Here is a 20,927-nt window from a genome sequence, read left to right on the forward strand (position 1 = left end):
AAATTTATTAACCCTCATCTAATCCATTGGTTTTCGCAAGCACTGGATCAGCACTTCTGCTTCACCTGAGATAGCTGGGAAATATAGGTAGAGCTGAGTGTCCTTGGCATATTGATGCCATCCAATTACATATCCTCTTATAATATCCTTCATTAACTTTATGTAAATGTTGAACATAAGAAACAAAATTGATCCGTGTGGGACCTCATAACATAGATGCTACTGGGCTGAAATACAGTAGCACAGTACCTCCTCTGGAACTGGCCCTCTAGGTAGGAGCAGAGCCACTGAAAAACGATGCCCTTGATCCCTCAACTCAGAGACCCTATGTGGGAGAATGCCATGGTTAGTTGGTATTAAATCCTCCAGAGATATCCAACAAAATAAGCAGGGTTATATACCTCCATCTATGTCTCAATATAGGCCATCCATCAGAGCCACCAAGCAATTCCAAATCTAGGTCAGAATCCAGATTGAAATGGATCCAGATAATCTGTTTCATCCAGTAGTGCAGATTACCCCTTTTTGTGTTGAAACCATCAATTTGTGTACGCACAGTTGGTTAATTTAACAGTTTGATGAGAGACAGTTTCTTGTTAGCAGGAGAGAAAGCTGTTAAATTAACTGTAGTATTGAGTACTTGGCTCATTTCTTGGTTTTGACATTACTGATTTACTGTTGACTGTTTCACCCAAGTCAAAGTGCCATAAATCACCTCTGGGGTTAACTTCATTCTGCCATGAGGTTTCAATTCTGACTTTCCTGCACTGTCAACGGAGCACTGACCATTAGATTTGCAGATCTTCCATTCTGTCTCGGTTACTGATTACTGAGATGTCTCTGTTGGTGTTCATCTACAGAATTCAGCACTATTCAGTTGACCTGTTCAACCAGCCCCGGGTGCAATGCACACTCATCACTGAAAACCTTGAGTATTCCCCCTCCCCTCTTGGCATCTGTTGCTTTTTGCCTGTGGAAATGTTTCAACAGATCAAAGTCCTGGTCTGTCTTCTTTTGAAACCCCTTCTGGAGATTCAACATTCTTGTTTGTTCTTTTTAATTAGGCTTTAAAATGGTCTGACAGGATTTCTGATGTTACAAAAGCATTTTAAAGTGCTGGCATTAAGGAAGCTTTGCAATTGAAAGTGATATGCCTAACATCAGTGTAATCACTAAATCCTCCTTTCCCCACCCACCCATGAACCCAGAAGTTCACCGTGTCACCTTCATCATAAAGGTGATTCCATCACGGACTGGAGAAATAACTCCTGTTGAGGGTATGTCCATGGTTTTGCCCTTTGCTGAATAGTTTTGGGTGGTATTTTGAGAGTATGAAAATTTTTAGCCCTGAGGTCATAAGATGCTTCTTCACCTGGTGAAAAAAGCAGCACTATTACAATAATACTGATAAAAACACCTAGACGTAGAGGGCCAGTTCCCATATTCATGCTCATCAGCATCAAACTGGGGGTACTAGTCAATTGCATAAATGCCAGTCTTCATACATTGTTTTGTTTGTTTCCAGTGGATATGGAATACCTTTCCATTGCTTTGCAAAAGCAAATAGTCACCCACACTTTAAAGAAGAAGAAAATAGATTAACTCTCCATATTGTTGATAGGAGATAATAAATTAACAATTGAAGAAATTTCCCAAAAATGAAGGGATTGGCAAAAAGGAAATTGAATGGCAAAGTCTAGAGGGTCAAATCACCCCAGATGCTTGGGAGCTGTATAGAGACACAACATTAGACGTTTCTTCTGTATTTCCTCATTGATTCTTGACCATTGCGCTAATAATACTGGAATGATTAGTCACTTTTTAAAAGTTGAAGTAAACTTAGAACAACTTGCAATGTAATAGAAAACTTAAAACCAGTGCAAAACAAAATAAAAATGGCAAACTTTCATTTACATAAAAGGTGGTCTAATGCAGTGTTTCCCAAACGTTTTTGGGCAACGGCACACCTGTGTACTAAAAAAAAATCTCGCGGCACACCACCATTAAAGCCCCGCCCCGTGACGTCAGCGCGCAGCGTCACGCCGGGAGGGACGCACAAAAGTGAACGTTTTTTCCCTCGGCAGCTCCTCTCAGCTGCGCTCAATCCGCCTCCGCGCAGGCTGAGGGAGGGAGGGAGGGGCGCGTGTGACCCGTCTCTGCTGGGAGACCAAACCCAGCGAGACAGAGTCGCGCGGAGGCGCCCAGGCAGCGCTGCCGGCTGCGAGGAGGAGCGCCAGGCAGCAGCAGGAGGCGCAGCCTCTCCTCGCCGCCCCCGCCCCGCCTCTCGCCGCCCGACTCGCCCGCCTCCCTCCAGGCATCTCGCGGCACACCAGCCGGTGTCTCACGGCACACTCGTGTGCCGGGGAACACCGGTTGGGAAACACTGGTCTAATGGATCCTGGAGTCCACAGTATCTAAATCCCTCCAAGTTAATTCCAAAAGCCTGGCTGAAAAGCACCGACTTTGCCTGGCTCCTAAAAGCAGTCAGTGACGGTGCCATGCACACCTCCCTGGGGAGAACATTTCACAACAGGGGGCTACCTCTGAAAAGGGCTGTTCTCATGTTGCCACTCTCCACGCCTCCCTTGGAGAGGGCACACACAGAAGGACGATCATTGCCCCTTGTCTTGGCAGGTGTGGATATGTGCTTCCCTTTTTCCTGACCTCTAGGCATCTTTATTAGCATTTCCATTACTGGCTCTCCGGAAACCTGTTATATCATGAAAGTGGCAGAGTATTACACAGAATGCCCTCTGGCTTACTGAAATTTCAGCTAAGGAGAAGTGCCCAGAGGTACAATACTAAGCTAGATGAACCAATGGTCTAACTCAGTATAAGGCAACTTCCTTTGTTCCTGTTTTCCAAGGTATGCAAAACCTGTGCCTTTGCCTTCCCAGGGGGAGCTTCATTTGAGTTGCACAAGCCTCTGAGTATTTTTTTCTCCCTTTAAGGCTGTGCATAAACTCTTCCCCTCCGAGTATATCTTTCTATCGTTAATCATAATGGGACTTCAGGACTGTGTGTGCAAAATGAAGAAATATTAAAGGAAGGTATTGTGCAGGTCTTTTCTTATTTGAATTTGGTATAACTGTTTGTGATTAATTGCTCACAAATACAAGTATTATGAATTCTTGCCTTTAGGTTGCCTGATCAGCATGATGTTGAATCCCAGCTGGCAGCCTAGTCACGCACTTCCCTTTGCAATAGTAGTGTTTACATTGACCAGAAGCAGGTCTCCAAGGTTTCAGACAGAAGTCTGTATCTGTCTTACCTGGAGATGCTAGGGATTGAAATTGGGACCTTCTACATTCAAAGCAGATGCTCTGCCAATGAGCTATGTTCTTTCCCCAATATCAGTCATACTCAAAGTAGACCCACTGATATCACCAGCATTGGGTATCACCCATGGTGCTGAAAATAACTAATATTTATGTGTGTATCTTAAACATGTTTATCCTGTGTTAAACCCTGAGAGTTAGCAGGGTATTGCTTCAAAGTAACTGACTTACTGATTGCTGCTTATATCTCAATACTGTGTAATGCAAACTGGTGATTTGCTAACATTCAGAGTTATTGACCATAGCTCAAATCTGCATGTTACTGTTTGCAGATCTGAATTCAACTAACTACGGTCTGCTTTATTATTATTGTTTATGTCATGAAGTGGTGTTTTGTTTTGTTTTTTGCACTCTTATGCAGTTCTGGACACACTACACACACTGGTAGGAGGTCACATTGAATTCAGTGCTCCTTTTTTTTTGAGTAGGCAAGTGTAGGATGGCACCTTTAACTGAGTATCTGGAAGAGCTAGCCCTCAGTTAGAACATTGCATGGCAAAGCCCCGAGCCCCACCCCATCAGCACAGCACAGCCAGAGGCTAAATTAACAAAGGGTATCATCATACTGAATTCCTGGCTTGAGGCAAACTAATTTTGTAGTTGTCAGGTGTATGGAGGTGTGTCTGCAAATAACTGAAACCTGGATTACAGTATATTCAACAAGGCTTAAATGGGTAAATTTAAGCTTCTGGGCAAACTGTTATTCCCCTCTTCCTTTCTATTCAGATCCCCTACTTGTTTTTTAACTATTCATACTTTGCATTTTTATTTATCCAGGCTTGGTTGTAAGAACATTTAACGACCAATCAGATAAAAATGATGTACTTATTTCCATGAATAGTGCAAGAACCTATAAGTAAGTTCGTAAATAAATAAAGCCATCTCTTAGGCTTGCTGTACAGCTTCTGTTGACATCATGGATTAAGGACACTGGACAGCCTTTTGTAAACAATGGAAATTAAGTATATAATCTTGAGAATGTGTTTGCATTTTCTGCTGATGGGGGAATTGCTTTTGTTGCTGTTAGCAGATGTGCCCTAAATAATTTGTAATCCCAAATACATTGTTTCTTTCCTCTTTAAATTATTTTTTAAAATCCAAATTAAAAAGAAAAGAGGGATCCCAAATTGTCTGCCCGTGTGTGTGTGTGTGTGTGTGAGAGAGAGAGAGAGAGACAGACAGACAGACAGACAGAGAGACTGTAGGGGGGGAGGAGGAGGAGAAAACAGATATTCCATCTCTGTCTATAGTTTTAAAACCCTGGTTGTATTAAAAAGGGTAAACTATGCCCACTTTATTAGCATTATAAAAAATCAGGGAAGCTGTTTTGGTCCATAAGCAGAAAAACAGTCGGGTAATGACTTTATTAGGACCAACCAAAAGGCACAAAAGCTTTTGAGTTATCTTGAACTGTTCAACAGGCACAATGTTGCTAGTCACTGCAGTAGCTTCTAGAAGTAAAATGCCTCAGTCTAGCATGGCTCCTCTGTGAAATCTGAGGGAGTAGTTAGAGCTCTCTTTCTGCTGGAACAATATGGATGGAATACCACATTTATACCTTCCTGGCCTGTCCACCCAATTGCTGCTGTCACTCTTGTATTACCCCATTTTTGTTGTCTTATCCCAAAATTAGTATATATTTATTGTGAGAAATGCAGAGCTTCCAATTCTGACAAGTGTCCTCCTTAATGAGATAAAGTGACATGAAGCATCATACCAACTTTCTCCAATTCACACATTTAAATATTTGCACAGCGTAAGCATTAGCATCCCAATCCTAAGCATTTTCACTGTCTTATCTGTGTATAGCACAAGAATAGCACCTCTGCGGCAGTGGCTTACCATCAAAGTGATACATAACCTTCCAAAACTTTTATTTGCAAGCCTTACAATCTGATGTCAGTAGATTTTATTGTTTATAGCCAATGGCCATCACAATAAAGTATGAGCACAAATCACACAAGACAATTAGATATAAACATGCTTATGTAGAAACAATTCCTTTTGAATTTTTGAATCAATGCAGCCTTTTTATTAATTTATTTTATTAATTTAAGTTAATGTATTGTTACATTTATATCCAACCTTTCTTCCAAAGAGTTCACGGTAGCATATGTGTTTCTCCTCGTCTCTGTTTGTTCTGACAACAACCTTGTTTGGTAGGTTAGGCTGAGAGATAGCCCAAAGAATTCTAACTCTGGTGTCCCAAATATTAGCCCAACATTCTAAAATAAGCACTACAGCTGCACTAGCTTTTAGGCTTAATTGCTGCCACATTTTTCTTGACTTTGTCAAAATATTGGTGTGCAGAAAGCAAACACTATATTAATGTGTGTGAGGCAGAGCTAATTCACACATGGGCTCAACATATGATGGATGTGTGGCTCAGAAGCTCAGAACCTTATGCATACCAGATCATGTGTATGCAAATTCGTATATGAATAGATCCTGCTTGAACGTTCAAGGAATTAAAAGGTCCCATGAGAGGCATAGCCATGTGGACCTCAGTTCAGTTCATGCTAAAGGTTCTGTGTGTTTTGGGGGAAGAGAAGAAGACTATGTCTTGCAACTGTGTTCCACTTACATGCCAGGTACACATGTAAACCAACACAGAGATCAAAGATGATTTTATTTCTTACTAGTCTTATGGAGATAACAAGTATGAGAAGAGGTGTTTGTACAGGAGTGTGAATTCACAGTTTCTGTCTGGGTTGTTAATCTGAGTCAATAGTCCTGCCCTATACAATGTAAGAAACCCATTACTCTGTGGGCCTTTCACAGTTCACTCTGCATCTCTAGCAAACTCAGTACTCTTCCACCCCCTCCATCCCATTCATAGGATTGTTTACAAGATCACTTGGCTTTTTTATGAAGAAGAGAAGGGTCAAGAGCCCTCAAGATAACTAGGCATTGTTCAGCCACACAGATTTCTTCAGAATCACATTCACATTTTGAAGGTGTAAACAAATTAGAAGTTCAGTCAAGTCCAGGAGTTGGTGTCCCAGGATAAATGATTGCATAAACAGACCTTGAGCAAATAAGGTCTGGCACTCTATTGTTATTTCTTAGTATTTCATTATAGCCCCTTTATGCTGTACATCCCTTTACTGAAGACAAATATCACTCCAACCCACCATGAATTCCTATGCTTCGCCTCCTGTGTTGCTAACATCTTAAATTTGCAGTCTTGATTTCAGATATGAGTGAAAGTGAAAGAGGGTCTTTTAAATATGAAGGCAACCACTGTTTCAAACAGGAACAGAGGACAAACAATAGAATGAGCAAACAGGTCTGTTGACTTGCCAGGAAACATTCTTGACCTTGGTGAAATGTTCAGGGATCACCCAAGTAGTTATTAAAAATTTACATTCAAGAATGTGCTATTATTTAATAACTCCAGGGCCATTTTTTTCTACCCATAAGAATGGCAGTGATTTAAAGATTACAGACCATACAGACAGCTGCCTGTTCTCTTGTTTACTTGATTCTGTAGTGTTTCTGCAAGTACATATGTGCATGTCAATGCCCTGTTTGTTTGTTGTCAATTGCCCTTTCATCGGCCCTGTAAGATGTCACTCCAGATAGAAGTCAGGGCTTTATTGGTAGATACTCTCTTTCGGTTTCAATAGGGATAAGACCATACTTAGCCATTTATTTAGGTTTGTGCTGTTCTCAACAGTTCAAACATGCAAAAGCACTGTAGCCTGAGAGACTTCATTGTGATTACTAGGTAACAGAAGGATTGGCTCTGATCAGACAGCAAGATATGGTGCTATCCTTGTAGTGTGGGTGGAAATGCTTTTGATGTTAGTGTATTTTTAATGACATTTTAATAGTCCTTTTGACTGTTTAATTCCACCACCACAATCATGCAATAGAGGCTCTTTCCTCTGCAACAGTGTCAATTACTTTCATAAGAATGAAACAACTGGCCTGGTATAATGGGAGAGCATGGAGGGGTCTTCTGTCAGAGGTGCAAGAGCAGACCATGGCACTTAACAGCTAACTCACGAGGCTAGGGTGGGCAACATTGTTTTATGGAATTAGACATAAATACATAGCCTATTTCAGATGATAGTTTATTCTGCTGAAGTTCATCAATCACTATTTGAAATGCTTTTGATCTACTAAAGGTTTTGGAGGCATATTATTATTTCCTCACACTGGATGGATTTTTTTATTGTGGTTGTGTTTTTTTAGGAGAGTACTGCGAAGTGAACGCTCGCTCTGGGCGCTGCGCTCCGGGAGTGTGCAAGAATGGTGGGAGGTGCGTCGATCTGCTCATAGGAGGCTTCAAATGCGAATGCCCTGCTGGCGAATATGAGAGACCTTACTGCGAGATGACCACAAGGAGCTTTCCCCCAGAGTCATTTGTCACTTTCAAAGGATTAAGGCAACGCTTCCATTTCACTGTTTCTCTCATGTAAGTTTGCTTCCTTTCTAGTGAAAATTTCCGGTCACTGACCTGGTTCACACACGAAGCCAAACCATGGCAAAGAGCTGAAGACATATCTAATGAAGTTCAACACTTGATTTCAATTTGTGTTTTTAAAATAACCCTCATGCCCACAAACTGTGTTGCAAGTTAACTAGTTTCAAAATTGCATGAAGGCTGTAGGTTATGTATGCCATATACCACAGCTGAAAAAGCAGATGTAATAAAAATAGCTAAATAAAGTAGAGGCAGCTTAAAATAATCTACTTCTTCATTGCAAGCTGTTTCTTTTCTCTTAAGCATCTTGTCACATTTTCTGCATTAATTGTCAGCTGTGTGCCACCTACTATAAGGCTGAGGAGCTTCTCTTTCTCTCTCCTTTCCTTCCTTCCACCAACCAATCACCGTTTTAAAGAAATAGTTTATTGGACACATCCCAGTAATATGTCCTAGATGGGGGTGGGTGGTTGCATTACAAATAGGGCAGAACAGCTAGGCAGGTCTTCGATGCAGGCTGCAGTCCTAAGATCAGATTCTTAGAAGTTCCACCCACAACAATGGGTCTTCCTTCTGAGTAGACATTTAGGACTGGGCTTCCAATAAGCATGAAAGTGATAGTGGCCACCATTTTTTGTAACCTTGCACATCTATTCCAAGCACTATAATAATAAGTTAGTAGTGTTCTAATTTGGCCTGCTAAGCCATTTCCCCCAAACCATAGCTACCTTCTCCATTTCCCCCAAACCACAGCTATCTTCTCCGTACCTGATGCCATAATGGGACATTGGATGTGATGCAGATAAAGACACAACTGCAGAAGAAATAATATGGAGCCTTAAAGTGCACTCCTGTTCATTCATTGACAAGCAAGGCTGGCTGTAACTCCTGATCGGCTGATTGGCACTTATAGCAGGCCCCACAAGAATTGACTGAGTTATTGATGGAGAAAAATATAATCCAGCAGGAAAGGGTGGGAACAAAAACATCATTGAAGAAGGGTGGGGATTCAACTTTTAAATGTGTATTGGATTTGATGTTAATTTGTTAAAAATTGGTGAAACTCAATAAAAAAATTAATTGGCAAAGTAAATCTAAATTAGTCATGTCCATTAACTTCAACGAGTCTATTCTGATTAGGACTAGCGCTAAATGCCACCCAATGTATTATATTTAGGAAACTGTTGTGGTGATGTCATAGGCTCTCTTCGTAGATACAGTTTCAGACATTTTGCTAGTATATGGTACATTACAAAGGAAATAGGTTCCATTTTACAGCTAGGAATATACTAAGTGTCCATTCTTTGTTAACACAGTGGCTGGAAATTCTTAAGAGGTTTGTTTACAGAGCAACTTTGCTGTAGATAATTCTTCCCGTGTGCTTCCTGACCTGTTTTAGGTTTGCAACCAGGGAAAGGAATGCTCTGCTTCTCTACAATGGGCGTTTTAATGAAAAACATGATTTTATTGCACTTGAAATAATTGAAGAACAGATCCAGCTGACATTCTCTGCAGGTAAGACATTTCTGTCTTTTTCGCTTGCTAAAGCACCAGTAGCTCCTTATTGAATGTGTGCATGTGTCAGTGAAACTGGACGGTAACTCAGTAGCATGAGAGAGTCACTCAGTTGTATCCAGATTTTTTTAAAAAGCATGTAGCAGCAATTCTATGTGGCTATGCTTGGTGATGGACTAAAGCAGGGGTTCCTATGATGTGGTCTGGGTCCACAAACTCCATTTAGGGGGTTCATGCCATGTCTTTCTTTGAAGATGGAAGTGGTAAATATTAAATATTCACATTGTTTTTAACTGTATTTTGAGTGCTTCATTTATTACTAACACTGTATTTTGTTGCATTACAGTTTGGATTTTATGCAATTCAAATCGCAATACAGTAAGATGCAATACATAATAAATGAAAGAAGCAGTAAAAATATATTTGAACAGCATCTAGCACAGCACATTACAGGTGGAAAATCATTAAGTAGTCCACCAAGACACACACACACATACCCCCTAGTCCATGAGTGCAGAGGAGTTGGGGATAGTGTGTTAGAGTATGAAGTATGATTTTGATCCAGTGAACCATTAAGAAGAAAGACAGTAGATGTAGAAGATGATAGATAGATAGATAGATAGATAGATAGATAGATAGATAGATAGATAGATGATAGATAGATACATAGATAGATACATAGATAGAGATATAAATATATAGATACAGATATAGATATAAATGAGAGGTCAAAACCTGTGGTTTTCAAACAAATTAGTGCATGGGTATTTCTAAAATGTCTGCAGTTCTGTTCACTGGAACAAATACTGGATTTACAGTCACAAAACAAATGAATTTTAGACTATTAGGAGATCTGCTCAAAAGGGAAATAAATATTATAAGCCTATGCATGCTTTTGAACAACTTTTGTACAAGTGTGTATCGCACTATACAATTGCATAAAGTACATGATGGGTTTTATAAAATAGAATGAAAAGTTTTCATTGTCAACTATACGCTACATTGAAGGATTCATTGCTACAATAGTGATCTGTGACTTTATAAGGTACTGAGTGTTCCCAATTTGCTTTAGGAGTCAATGGGACCATTCATGTACTTAAACTGAAGCACATGCCCCCAATACTTTGTACCAGACCATTCACACAGTGGCTGAAAATAGAAAGTGCAGCAAAAAGTAGGCCTATTTTCGACTTAAGTGAATTAAAACGCATAGTAGGGCAACACTATTCATGTGTAGCAGAAGCAAGTTCCACTGTGCTCAGTGCCTCAGGCTGCAATCCTATTCACACTTTTTTGTGAGTATTCCCCATGGAACACAATGGGACTTGCTCCCAAACTAACAGGCATCAGGCACTGTAACTAAATGAACTAAAGAAGGGAATTCATAAAACTGCCAGAAATACTGAAAACTGCTGAATTGGTTCTTGATGTACATAAGGCAAAGATGTAGTCTTTTGGAACTCTGATTCTGATATCATTGAAGAAGCTATTTTTTGGGTTTAAACATTTTGAGATGGTTGACATACGGCTTAAAAGTACTCCAGAGGAAACTTAACATGCCAGGTGAGAGCGGCAAAGGGCAAACGCAATCCATATTCCTTTTATAACGTATGGCAAATTTTGATTGAATACATAAATTGTTCAGACTGTGGCAGGAATCAAATCAGCACTCACAGGAAAATGTGGCATGATCTTTTAGAGTAATCAAATGAAACTTTTAATACAATGGCATGGTAAAAGTTTGTAATTTCATCAGGACAAGTTATTGGCATTTACTGTTGTAATAATTTTTTCCTCAAAATTTATCTTCTGTGCCATGAAAATAAATAAAAACTTTATTTATTTTTTAAAAAGTACTCCAGAGGGTTGGCAAATCCTCCAGAGGCTGCAGTGGGGAGCAAGAACCTCCAAAATTGCCTCCCTTCCCATTCTACCCATGGTTCAGAGCAGCTTCCTTCCCAAGCTGACATATCTAGCATTTTTTTAAATATATAATTTTTGACACCCCAAGCCTTCCAGGACAGTAATTTTGTTTTTAAAAGACAATGCTCCTGCTAGTTTTCTGAGCATTAAGACCTCCTAACAATAGTGGCACACAAGAGGAAGAAAACCAAGGCACCTTTGCAAGGTGAGGAAGAACGCTCAGGTGGTCTTTCTCTCCATTGCAGCTGTAGGCTGGGAGAAGTCTGGTGCTGTTAACGGGGAGGAAAGTCACTATCTTTGCTTTTCGGAGTTTGCTTTCTGAAGAGCAGAAAGTGCACTTTATCTTCCCATCGCAGCAGGGCATGTTCTAAGAGGAGAGGTTCTTTTCCCAGCTCAGCACTGCAGGTAGAAAAAAAAATCTGTGTTTGCTCTTCAGAGGACTTTATCTCTTCCTCACAGCCACAGCTCAGCTTCCCCTGTGTGTGTGAGTTTGCTGGGTGTCTGCATCTCTCTCTCTCTCTCTCTCTCTCTCTCTCTCTCTCTCTCTCTCTCCCACACACACACACACACACACACACACCCTGTGTGTAGTGAGTGTGTGGACTGAAGTACAGTCTGTGTGGATGTGTTTGCATGCACAAAACTGAATGCACAGTTGCTGGCCAAAATGACTTAGGCCATCATCACAGCTGGCCTTCAGAGGAGGCTAAGGTCGAGAAAGGGTAAGCGTTCCTGGTATAAAGTAACCCATGATTCTTACCAATTTAAATTCAGTTAGTTTTCCTGTTCATGGGCGCAAAGTATTAACAAGGAACTTAGATTTTTAAAAGCATAAATTTGGGGTGTTTTTGCATTTGAATGTCTCCATTTACAATAGGAATATTATAGTTGCACTTAAGATGGTCTTAGGTTCATGAAAGTGATCATGGAAGCAGATTATTTTAACTGTCGAAACGTATGTGGTCTCTACCACTTCTTTTATGCATGTCTGATGAAAGCTTAGTTGATTGGAACTTATTTGTATTTTCTTTACACTCATTAAGCAGCAACATACCTTGTCTTTAAGATGAGGTGGATCTGTTAGCCAGGGCACAGTTTAAAAATTGAAGACAATAGTTTTTTGGGTTGTCAGGTAGAGGGATGGGCTTCATAGAAATGGAGAAGGAAGCCTAAAAATGCACATTTTAAGGAAGTTGCTGGATGCTGGTGGCTACTGCGTTCAGTAAAACTAAAAAGGCTGAAACGCACATATGTTGGCTTAAGTAAGCTGTGCATCAATTCTGTGAGTCATAGGAGCTTTGGTGTGTGAGTATTCTGGACCTTAAATGCACTCTCCTACACTTTCACGCAAGAGATATAATTAGATGCGAAGCATTTTGCCCAAAGCAATACTTTCTATATCTGCTAAGTCTAATTGGAAATCAACCTATGGTATATATAGTAACCAGAGAAGATTTCTGTCTAGATGGTATCAATTATTTGTTGGTGTCTGCACCCTCAAGCACTTTTTTTTATTAAGAAAGAGCAATAGTGATGCAAGAGGAAGGCTGCTTGTCCTGTTTTGTGTCTGTATAAGCCAGACGTTATTTGCGAAAGATTTGTGCTAAAATACTATAGAGAAGAAACAGAGAAAAAGAGGACTGCCATACTTGTGTATACATTCTTATATACTACGTAAGATCGTTGAGATATAAAATTTTATCAGCATGGCTGCATGCCTTTATCATAAGTCTGCTTCATGAAAAATCATATCCATGAAAACATTTCCTTTTTAAAATGGAAAATTCGTAAGTCAGAGGAGAGTCAAGTGCTCTGATCCAGCAAGAAAAACTGATGTATAAAGCAATATTTCAGTGCCTGCACTCAGCGTGGGTGCAAGTGATACCAGTATTCTGGGCCCCATTGAACTGGTTGAATTTTATTTTTAATGCTATTATGCATTCCCATCTGGTCACAGTTTGCCACATGCAACTACTTTGGGGTGACTTGATACAAGAGCTGTTGGGTTGTATGCAATTAAGTGGTCCTCTTAGCGCAAGGATTTCCATCTATGCAACAGGACTTCCTCTCCCCATGTGCCCCCCAGTCCCCTCCCCGAATCTGTTTTAGAGCAGGTTGGGAAGGCTGGAAAGGGAGAAGAGGTCCTATTGCTCAGGCATAGATCCTTATGCTAATAGATACAGCGCATCATTTTTAAACTATCCTTTGATAAAATAAGTGACACATAGCCTTACATCTGATTCACGTTGCATTCTGTAATATGAACAAATATAGGTCACAAAGCATCTCATCAACTGAAACCTACATGTGCAAACTCTTGAGTATAGAAGGAGGTGAAATTACTTGGGGTTCAGTAGAATTTGGACAACCCTGCAACTAATGAGAGCCTCTGAGGGACAACAGAGGGGCAAAATCACAACATATACTGTATTTTTCTCCCTATAGGACGCACCAGCCCATAGGATGCACCTAGTTTTTTGGGGGGGAATAAAGAAAAAAAAATATTCCCCCGCCGCGGCTTCAGCGCGCCCCGCGTTCCAGGCAGCAGGCTGCTATCCGCAGCCTAGGGAGCCCTGCGGGAACTCCCGCGGGCTCCCCAGGCTTGCTGATAGCTTCCTGAAGCCTGGAGAGCGAGAGGGGTCGGTGTGCACCGACCCCTCTCGCTCTCCAGGACTTCCGGGTTAGCGCCTCCGGCAATGGCGGATTTCCTCTGATCGGGAGGTATCCGCTCCGTGGAAATCAGGGTCTGGACCGCCACGGCGAGGCGGAGACCCATTAAAAACCACAGGCGGGAGAAGCCTGTGGACGTGGGATTCGGCTGGCACCTTTTGCACCTCCCCTACTCGCAGGGAGACCCAGTTTCGGGGTTCCGGAGCGACGTGGGGTGAGTGGCGCGGTGCTTTGAATCGACTGCTTCTTTCACAGAGTGAAGCCGCATTGCTGTTTCCAGAGAGCGCTGACTTTTTCCTGTGGACAATTGGATTTTAAACAACTACCCGTGAGTAGAACGGAAAATTGGATCTTTAAACATCGTAATTTGGCATCGAAACGGGAAGGTTTCAAACAGGAAGTCCGCTTTCCCCTTTTGTAAATAGATTGAAGCAAAGACGTTGCAAACTAAAGTCTGGAAAGCCTTTTGTAAAGGATTAAATCTCCATCGGTTAAAACTACTAAACCCCCCTTGGAAGCAGGAGAAGAGGGGGGAAATTTTAGACTGTCTAAGCCTGCAGGAGAGAGAGTGAAGGAAGATAAATTACCACCGTCTTGAACCTGGGAACGGGCTGTCAGTAAGGTCGACTTTTTGGGAAAGTTCATTGACTGTGAATAACGTATGTTGACAGATAGCTAAATAAGAGAAATATATTGTTTCCATTGTTTCCTTTTGCACTTGAAAAGGAGCAAATGTAACTGAAAATTGATCTAACTTTTTGCTGGATCTGTGTTTAAAAGGACGGATACAAATAGAAATTGTTTCCTCTAGAGGGAGTTTTTGAAACTGTTGCAGGAGTGGAGCTGGGGAATTTTCCAGCTGTAGAGATTAAAGACAGTGAGAAACAGAGATTGACCTTGGACAAGAATGTTGACAGAAGAAGCCCTAGTGATTGCATTTTGCAAGACAAGTGCTTTATTGGAACAGCTTCATAAGAAGACGGATGTGATGATTACTAAAGTTGACAATATGGGACAAAAAATGACTGAGTTGGGACTAAAAGTGAATACCTATACAGAAACAACTCAGGATTTGATTCAGGAATCTGTTTTGACATTGCAAGCTGTGGAGAAGAAGAAGGAGAAAGTTGTTGTTGAACCTCAAGTAATTCAAGTGGATAGAGCCTCGGCCTTACAGAGGCAATTTCATGAACATAAGCTGTTGCCCTTTACGATTGAATCCAGAGAAAGCCAGATTTGGAGGGATGGAGTCCCGCTTGGATTGGAGAAGGAAAGTTGGATAGATCCCCTTATGCAGGTTTGGGACCTGGATTTGGGTCAGGGGGAGATTGGAGTTGTGGGGCCTTTAGCTTTGGAGGGACTTTGAAACACGCTCTGAAATATCGTTTGGACTTTAGTTCTGACTATGGAGAATGGGCTGACCTGTCGAGAAGGAATAATGACATTGTTAGGTTGGAGTCTCCCCGAGATCTACTCCTCAGTGCCAAAGGAAGGAAACTAAGAACAAGATCAGCAGAAGACAAAGTGAAGCACATGTATAGATATGAAGAAGATCTGCAGAAGGGACATGGAAAAGAGTTAAGAGCCTCGGATAGAAGATCACCAGGCTGATGGACCATATGGAATTGATAGAAAGGACTGACAGAATCCGAGTCCAGGGAGAAGAGATGGTGGGAGAAGATTGGAAAAAAAGTTTTAAAAATTTATTTAGAGAAATATTGTTAAATTAATGAGTGTTTTTAAAAGAGTCTTGATGGAGAAGATTCATGAAACTTTGACGGACTATCTGGATTACAATATGATAATCATGGGAGACATGAATGGCGTGGTCTCCACTAATATGGACAAGGCACAAAGACTAACAGTCACTAAAGAAGGGAGACTCCCTAAGACTTTTTTCGAAATGACAGAAAATATGGACTTGATAGACATTTGGAGAACAAGGAACCCTCTGGAGAGAGAGGGAACCTTTTTCTCCCAAGCAATGATGACCTGGACCAGAATTGACCAAATCTGGGTTACTAGTGGACTGGCTCCAAAGATTAAGAAAGTGGAAATCTGCCCAAAAACTTGCTCCGACCATAACGCCGTGAAGATGGAGATGAAACTCACAATAACTGGTCAATTTAGATGGAGAATGAATGACACCCTCTTTCGAGATAAGGAGATTCTCACGAAGGCCCAAAAGACCCTAAAAGACTATTTTGAAATAAATTTGAGGACCGACGTGGAGAAAAGAGTGATCTGGGACGCAAGTAAAGCTGTTATGAGAGGATTTTTGATTCAACAAAATTCAATAAAGAGGAAAAAACAAACTGAGAAAAAAGAGAAGATTTTGGAAATGATAAAGGAAGGAGAGAGGAAATTAAGAACAAAACCAAAGTCTCAGGACATCTTAAGAGAGATCAAGTTATATCAAACACAATATATGGAATTGATGAACCAAGAGATTGAATGGAAGATAAAGCAAATGAAGCAAAAGACTTTTGAATCAGCAAATAAATGTGGTAAACTTTTGGCTTGGCAACTGAAGAAAAGGCAGAAATTAAATACAGTTACAAGCCTAGAGGTGGATGGAAAGAACATATCTAAACCCAATGAAATTAGAAATTGCTTTTTAAGTTATTTTAAAAAACTTTACACTCAAGGCCCGCAAAATGAAGAAGATATAGATAAATTCCTTGGAAGATATGGACTACGAAACATCTCTCATCAAAGTAAGATGGATTTGAACCAGAGAATCTCAGATCAAGAGATAGAGGCTGCCATTCAGAATATGCAATTGGGCAAATCTCCGGGACCAGATGGACTGACTTCCAGATACTACAAATCGCTGAAGGAATGGCTGACTCAACCACTAAGAGAAGTTTGTAATGAGATTCTTGAGGGAAAAAGGGCACCTGAATCGTGGAAAGAGGCATATATTTCACTCATACCAAAGTCAGAGACTGAAAAGACCCAACTTAAGAACTACCGCCCAATATCACTGCTTAATGTGGATTACAAAATTTTTGCAGACATTTTGGCAAAAAGATTTAAAAGAGTCTTGATGGAGAAGATTCATAGAGACCAAGCAGGCTTTCTCCCTAATAGACACCTAGCAGATAATGTAAGGAATGTAATAGACATTTTGGAAAAGCTAGAGGTGAATATAAACACTAAAGCAGTATTGATCTTTGTGGATGCGGAGAAAGCCTTTGATAATATTTCTTGGAGTTTTATGAGGAAGAATCTTCATGGGATGGGGGTAGGCCAGGGTTTTGAGAATGGTATGGCTGCAATATATTCTGAACAAAAAGCTAAACTGATTGTAAATAATGTTGTGACTGAGGAACTTAAGATAGAAAAAGGAACACGACAGGGGTGCCCAATTTCCCCATTACTTTTTATTTCAGTTCTGGAGGTGTTACTGAACATGATAAGAAATGACCAGCAGGTCAAAGGTGTGCAGGTCGGAGCTAAACAGTATAAGTTAAGAGCGTATGCAGATGACCTAGTATTGACTTTGCAAGAGCCAAACACTAGTACGAAAAAGGTCCTAGAAATAATACAACAATTTGGCCAGGTAGCTGGATTTAAGTTGAATAAGCAAAAAACTAAAGTTTTAGGGAAAAATCTAACAGATATGGAAAAGGAGAAATTTCAAGAGGAAACAGGTTTGACTGTGGTCAAGAAGGTGAAATACCTAGGGGTTTATTTAACATCTAAGAATGCGAATTTGTATAAGGACAACTATGAAAAATGTTGGTCAGAAATTAAAAAAGATCTAGAAATATGGTCAAATTTGAAACTGTCAATGTTAGGCCGAATTGCAGTAATTAAAATGAATGTATTGCCTAGAATGTTATTTTTGTTCCAGACCTTGCAGATTCTTGACAAGATGGAATGTTTTAAGAGGTGGCACAAAGACATCTCGAAATTTGTCTGGCAGGGCAAAAAGCCCCGAATTAAATTTAAAATATTGACTGACGCTAAAGAAAGAGGGGGTTTTGCCCTGCCGGACCTAAAATTGTATTATGAGGCAGCAGCTTTTTGCTGGCTGAAAGAATGGATGCTCCTCGAGAACACGGACATCTTGGATCTGGAAGGTTTCAATAATGCTTTCGGTTGGCATGCATATCTTTGGTATGATAAAGTTAACAGCGCCTTTAAAAATCACATTGTTAGAAAAGCATTATTTAATGTTTGGATAAGATATAAAGATCTATTGGAAAATAAAACCCCTAGATGGGTGTCACCAGTGGAGGCTAAAGCAGTGAAGAAACTCAATATGGAGGTCGGATGGCCGAAGTATTGGGAGATCTTAGAACAGGATGGAGATAAATTCAAACTACAAAGTCAGGAGAAATTGAAGCATAAAGTAGAAAATTGGTTCCAATATCGCCAAATAATGGAATTTTTTAAACAGGATAGGAAAATCGGTTTCCAGGTGGAAAAATCAAAACTAGAGACTGAACTGTTAGAACCCAATACTAAGAATTTATCTAGAATGTACAACTTGTTGTTGAAATGGAACACACAGGATGAAACAGTTAAATCGGCTATGATTAAGTGGGCTCAGGATGTTGGACATAACATTATGTCAGCTGACTGGGAATGGTTATGGAACACCGGTATTAAATTTACGGCATGTAATGCCTTAAAGGAAAACATTATGAAGATGGTTTACAGGTGGTACATGACCCCAGTCAAACTGGCAAAAATCTATCATTTGCCCGACAATAAATGTTGGAAGTGTAAAGAGACTGAAGGTACTTTCTATCACCTTTGGTGGACATGCCCGAAGATAAAGGCCTTTTGGGAAATGATCTATAATGAAATGAAAAAGGTACTTAAATGTACCTTTTCTAAAAAACCAGAGGCCTTCCTCTTGGGCATTGTCGGCCAATTGGTGACAAAGAAAGATAGAACTTTCTTTATGTATGCCACAACAGCAGCAAGAATACTTATCGCAAAGTATTGGAAGACACAAGATTTACCCACTCTGGAAGAATGGCAGATGAAAGTGATGGACTATATGACACTGGCCGAGATGACAGGCAGAATCCGTGATCAACGAAAAGAGACTGTGGAAGAAGAATGGAGAAAATTTAAAAGTTATCTTAAGGACTACTATAAACTTAATGAATGCTAAAATGTTGTGGTTTCCAGAAGCAAAAGGGTACAGGGATACAAGGTTAGACTATAAAAGAGACTAAGATGACAGAGATTAGAAAGTAACAACTGGGAGTTGCTTGTTGAATTATGGACATTGGGATGCAGAGAGGGGGGGTATGGGGAAGTTCAAGAAAAGAGGTTTATGAAAATATGTTTGAAACTATACATGTATGTCTGTCACTTTTTGTGTTTGTTTGTTTTTCTTAAAAATGTTGTAAAACCAATAAAAATTTTATAAAAAAAAAAAATAAATAAATGAGTGTTAGAAAAATTGTTGGAATGAAATTATACGGCTTTAGTAGAAATGTTATAAGGAGTTAAGTATATATAAGTTTTAGGGTTTTAATGGTAAGATAAGGTTAAAATAAATTAAGACAATTAAATGACAGAAAATAGTGAAAGATGGAAAGGATTTGCTGAAATAATTAATAACTAGAATACAAAGGAGGGAGGTGTGAGGAGGTCGATGAAACAAGTTAATGAAAGATAAAGATATGGAAATATTGGAGGTGTTTTTTAATTGTTTTTGCTTTTGTTTTTGTTTGGATGTATTGTGTGTTTGTTTGTTTTTGGTCTTTTTTTCTTTTCTTCTCTTTTTATATGTACTGTAATGTTTTGATTTGTATTATTTACTTTTGCCTTTTCTTTTTTACTTTGTTTTGTAATTCTTAAACTCTTAATAAATATTATTTTTAAAAAATTTAAAAAAAGAGAGGGGTCGGTGTGCACCGACCCCTCTCACTCTCCAAGCTTCAGCGAAAGCCTGCATTCACCCCATAGGACGCACACACATTTCCCCTTCATCTTTGGAGGGGGGAAAGTGCGTCCTATAGGGCAAAAAATATGGTAATTCTGTGGTGTGGAAAGTGCTTACCCTTATGCAAGGCAAGGGTGGGGCATTCAGTTTTCACCAGCCAGGTATGAATTCTAATCCATATACCAAACTGTTCCCAAGGGTTGTCCAACTCCCAGGAGCACATTTTGTAGGAGGTGTAGTGGGCTGCAGTGAGTAACACAGTGGGTGGGGGCTGCCCAAAATCAGATGCTGTACCTTGGGCAAACAGAAATGCTGTCAGTTTCCACTTTGTTTGAATAACCAATGTTGTAAAATAAACAGAAGTTGTCACAGATTTAAAGACAAGCACATATATTTTACGACTGTTATGAAATGAAACTTTAATGCTTCCTACTATGGAAGTAGCTTTTCTTTTTGTGGGGGACTGAGATAAGGGGAGCCTTACTTCTGCATTGTTTGTTTTTGTCAGTGTTGCAGAAATTAGGAAATGCCTAACCTCTAAAAAGAGGCTGTATTTGTGTTCCTCTTTCAGTTTAACGCCTGTCTGTATAAACTGAGCAGGTGTGTATGTTAAACTGAAGGAAACGTTTGCATGAATACAGCTAGAAATATAGTGGTTTATCGTATGCATCGGGGGTTTTTTTAATGCCCCCCCCCCTTATTCTTCTCTAATGGAAACTTTTGTCTAAGTAGTCATTCATAACAAACCCTGCCTGAACAATTTGACAGGACCTTGTGTACTTTTGCTGTAGATGTTTGTTCTTACCTCAGAACAGCAGTGAATAGTCACCAGGCTGGTTGTACTGGTATGCACAATTAATCTGACATTCTCTGCTTTATCGGATCCAATCTTTAAAAGACATTTTAACGGAAAAGAAAGGAAGCAATGCCATTAATTGCAAGGTTAGAACTCCTGGAGCTTTCTAGGGCTAAAAATGTTTTCTTTGTTCCCTCACACCTTATCTGACAGTCCTGTAAGACCCCAGCCTGGGAAAACAAGAAAGCCACAAAAATGCACATTCTTTCTGTGGGTAACAACTGTTTGCACAATCTGTATTTGCCCTAAATATTTACCATTTGTTAGGAAAAGTGTTTT

The 20,927-nt window shown here is 40.0% G+C and overlaps 1 protein-coding gene across 3 annotated transcripts in view; it reads left to right on the forward strand.

Annotated features, from left to right (window-relative positions):
• The window catches only part of CELSR1 (cadherin EGF LAG seven-pass G-type receptor 1), a 158,509-nt gene that overhangs the window by 67,331 nt on the left and 70,251 nt on the right, over positions 1-20,927 (forward strand). For all 3 annotated transcript variants that reach the window (XM_081211344.1, XM_081211343.1, XM_081211345.1), the window contains exons 3-4: positions 7,539-7,761; positions 9,170-9,285. In XM_081211344.1, coding sequence (XP_081067470.1) covers positions 7,539-7,761; positions 9,170-9,285 — 339 coding nt within the window. The remainder of the gene's footprint in view (positions 1-7,538; positions 7,762-9,169; positions 9,286-20,927) is intronic.

This window comes from Podarcis bocagei (assembly GCF_964188305.1).
Source record: "Podarcis bocagei genome assembly, chromosome: 10".
Lineage (NCBI taxonomy): Eukaryota > Metazoa > Chordata > Lepidosauria > Squamata > Lacertidae > Podarcis > Podarcis bocagei.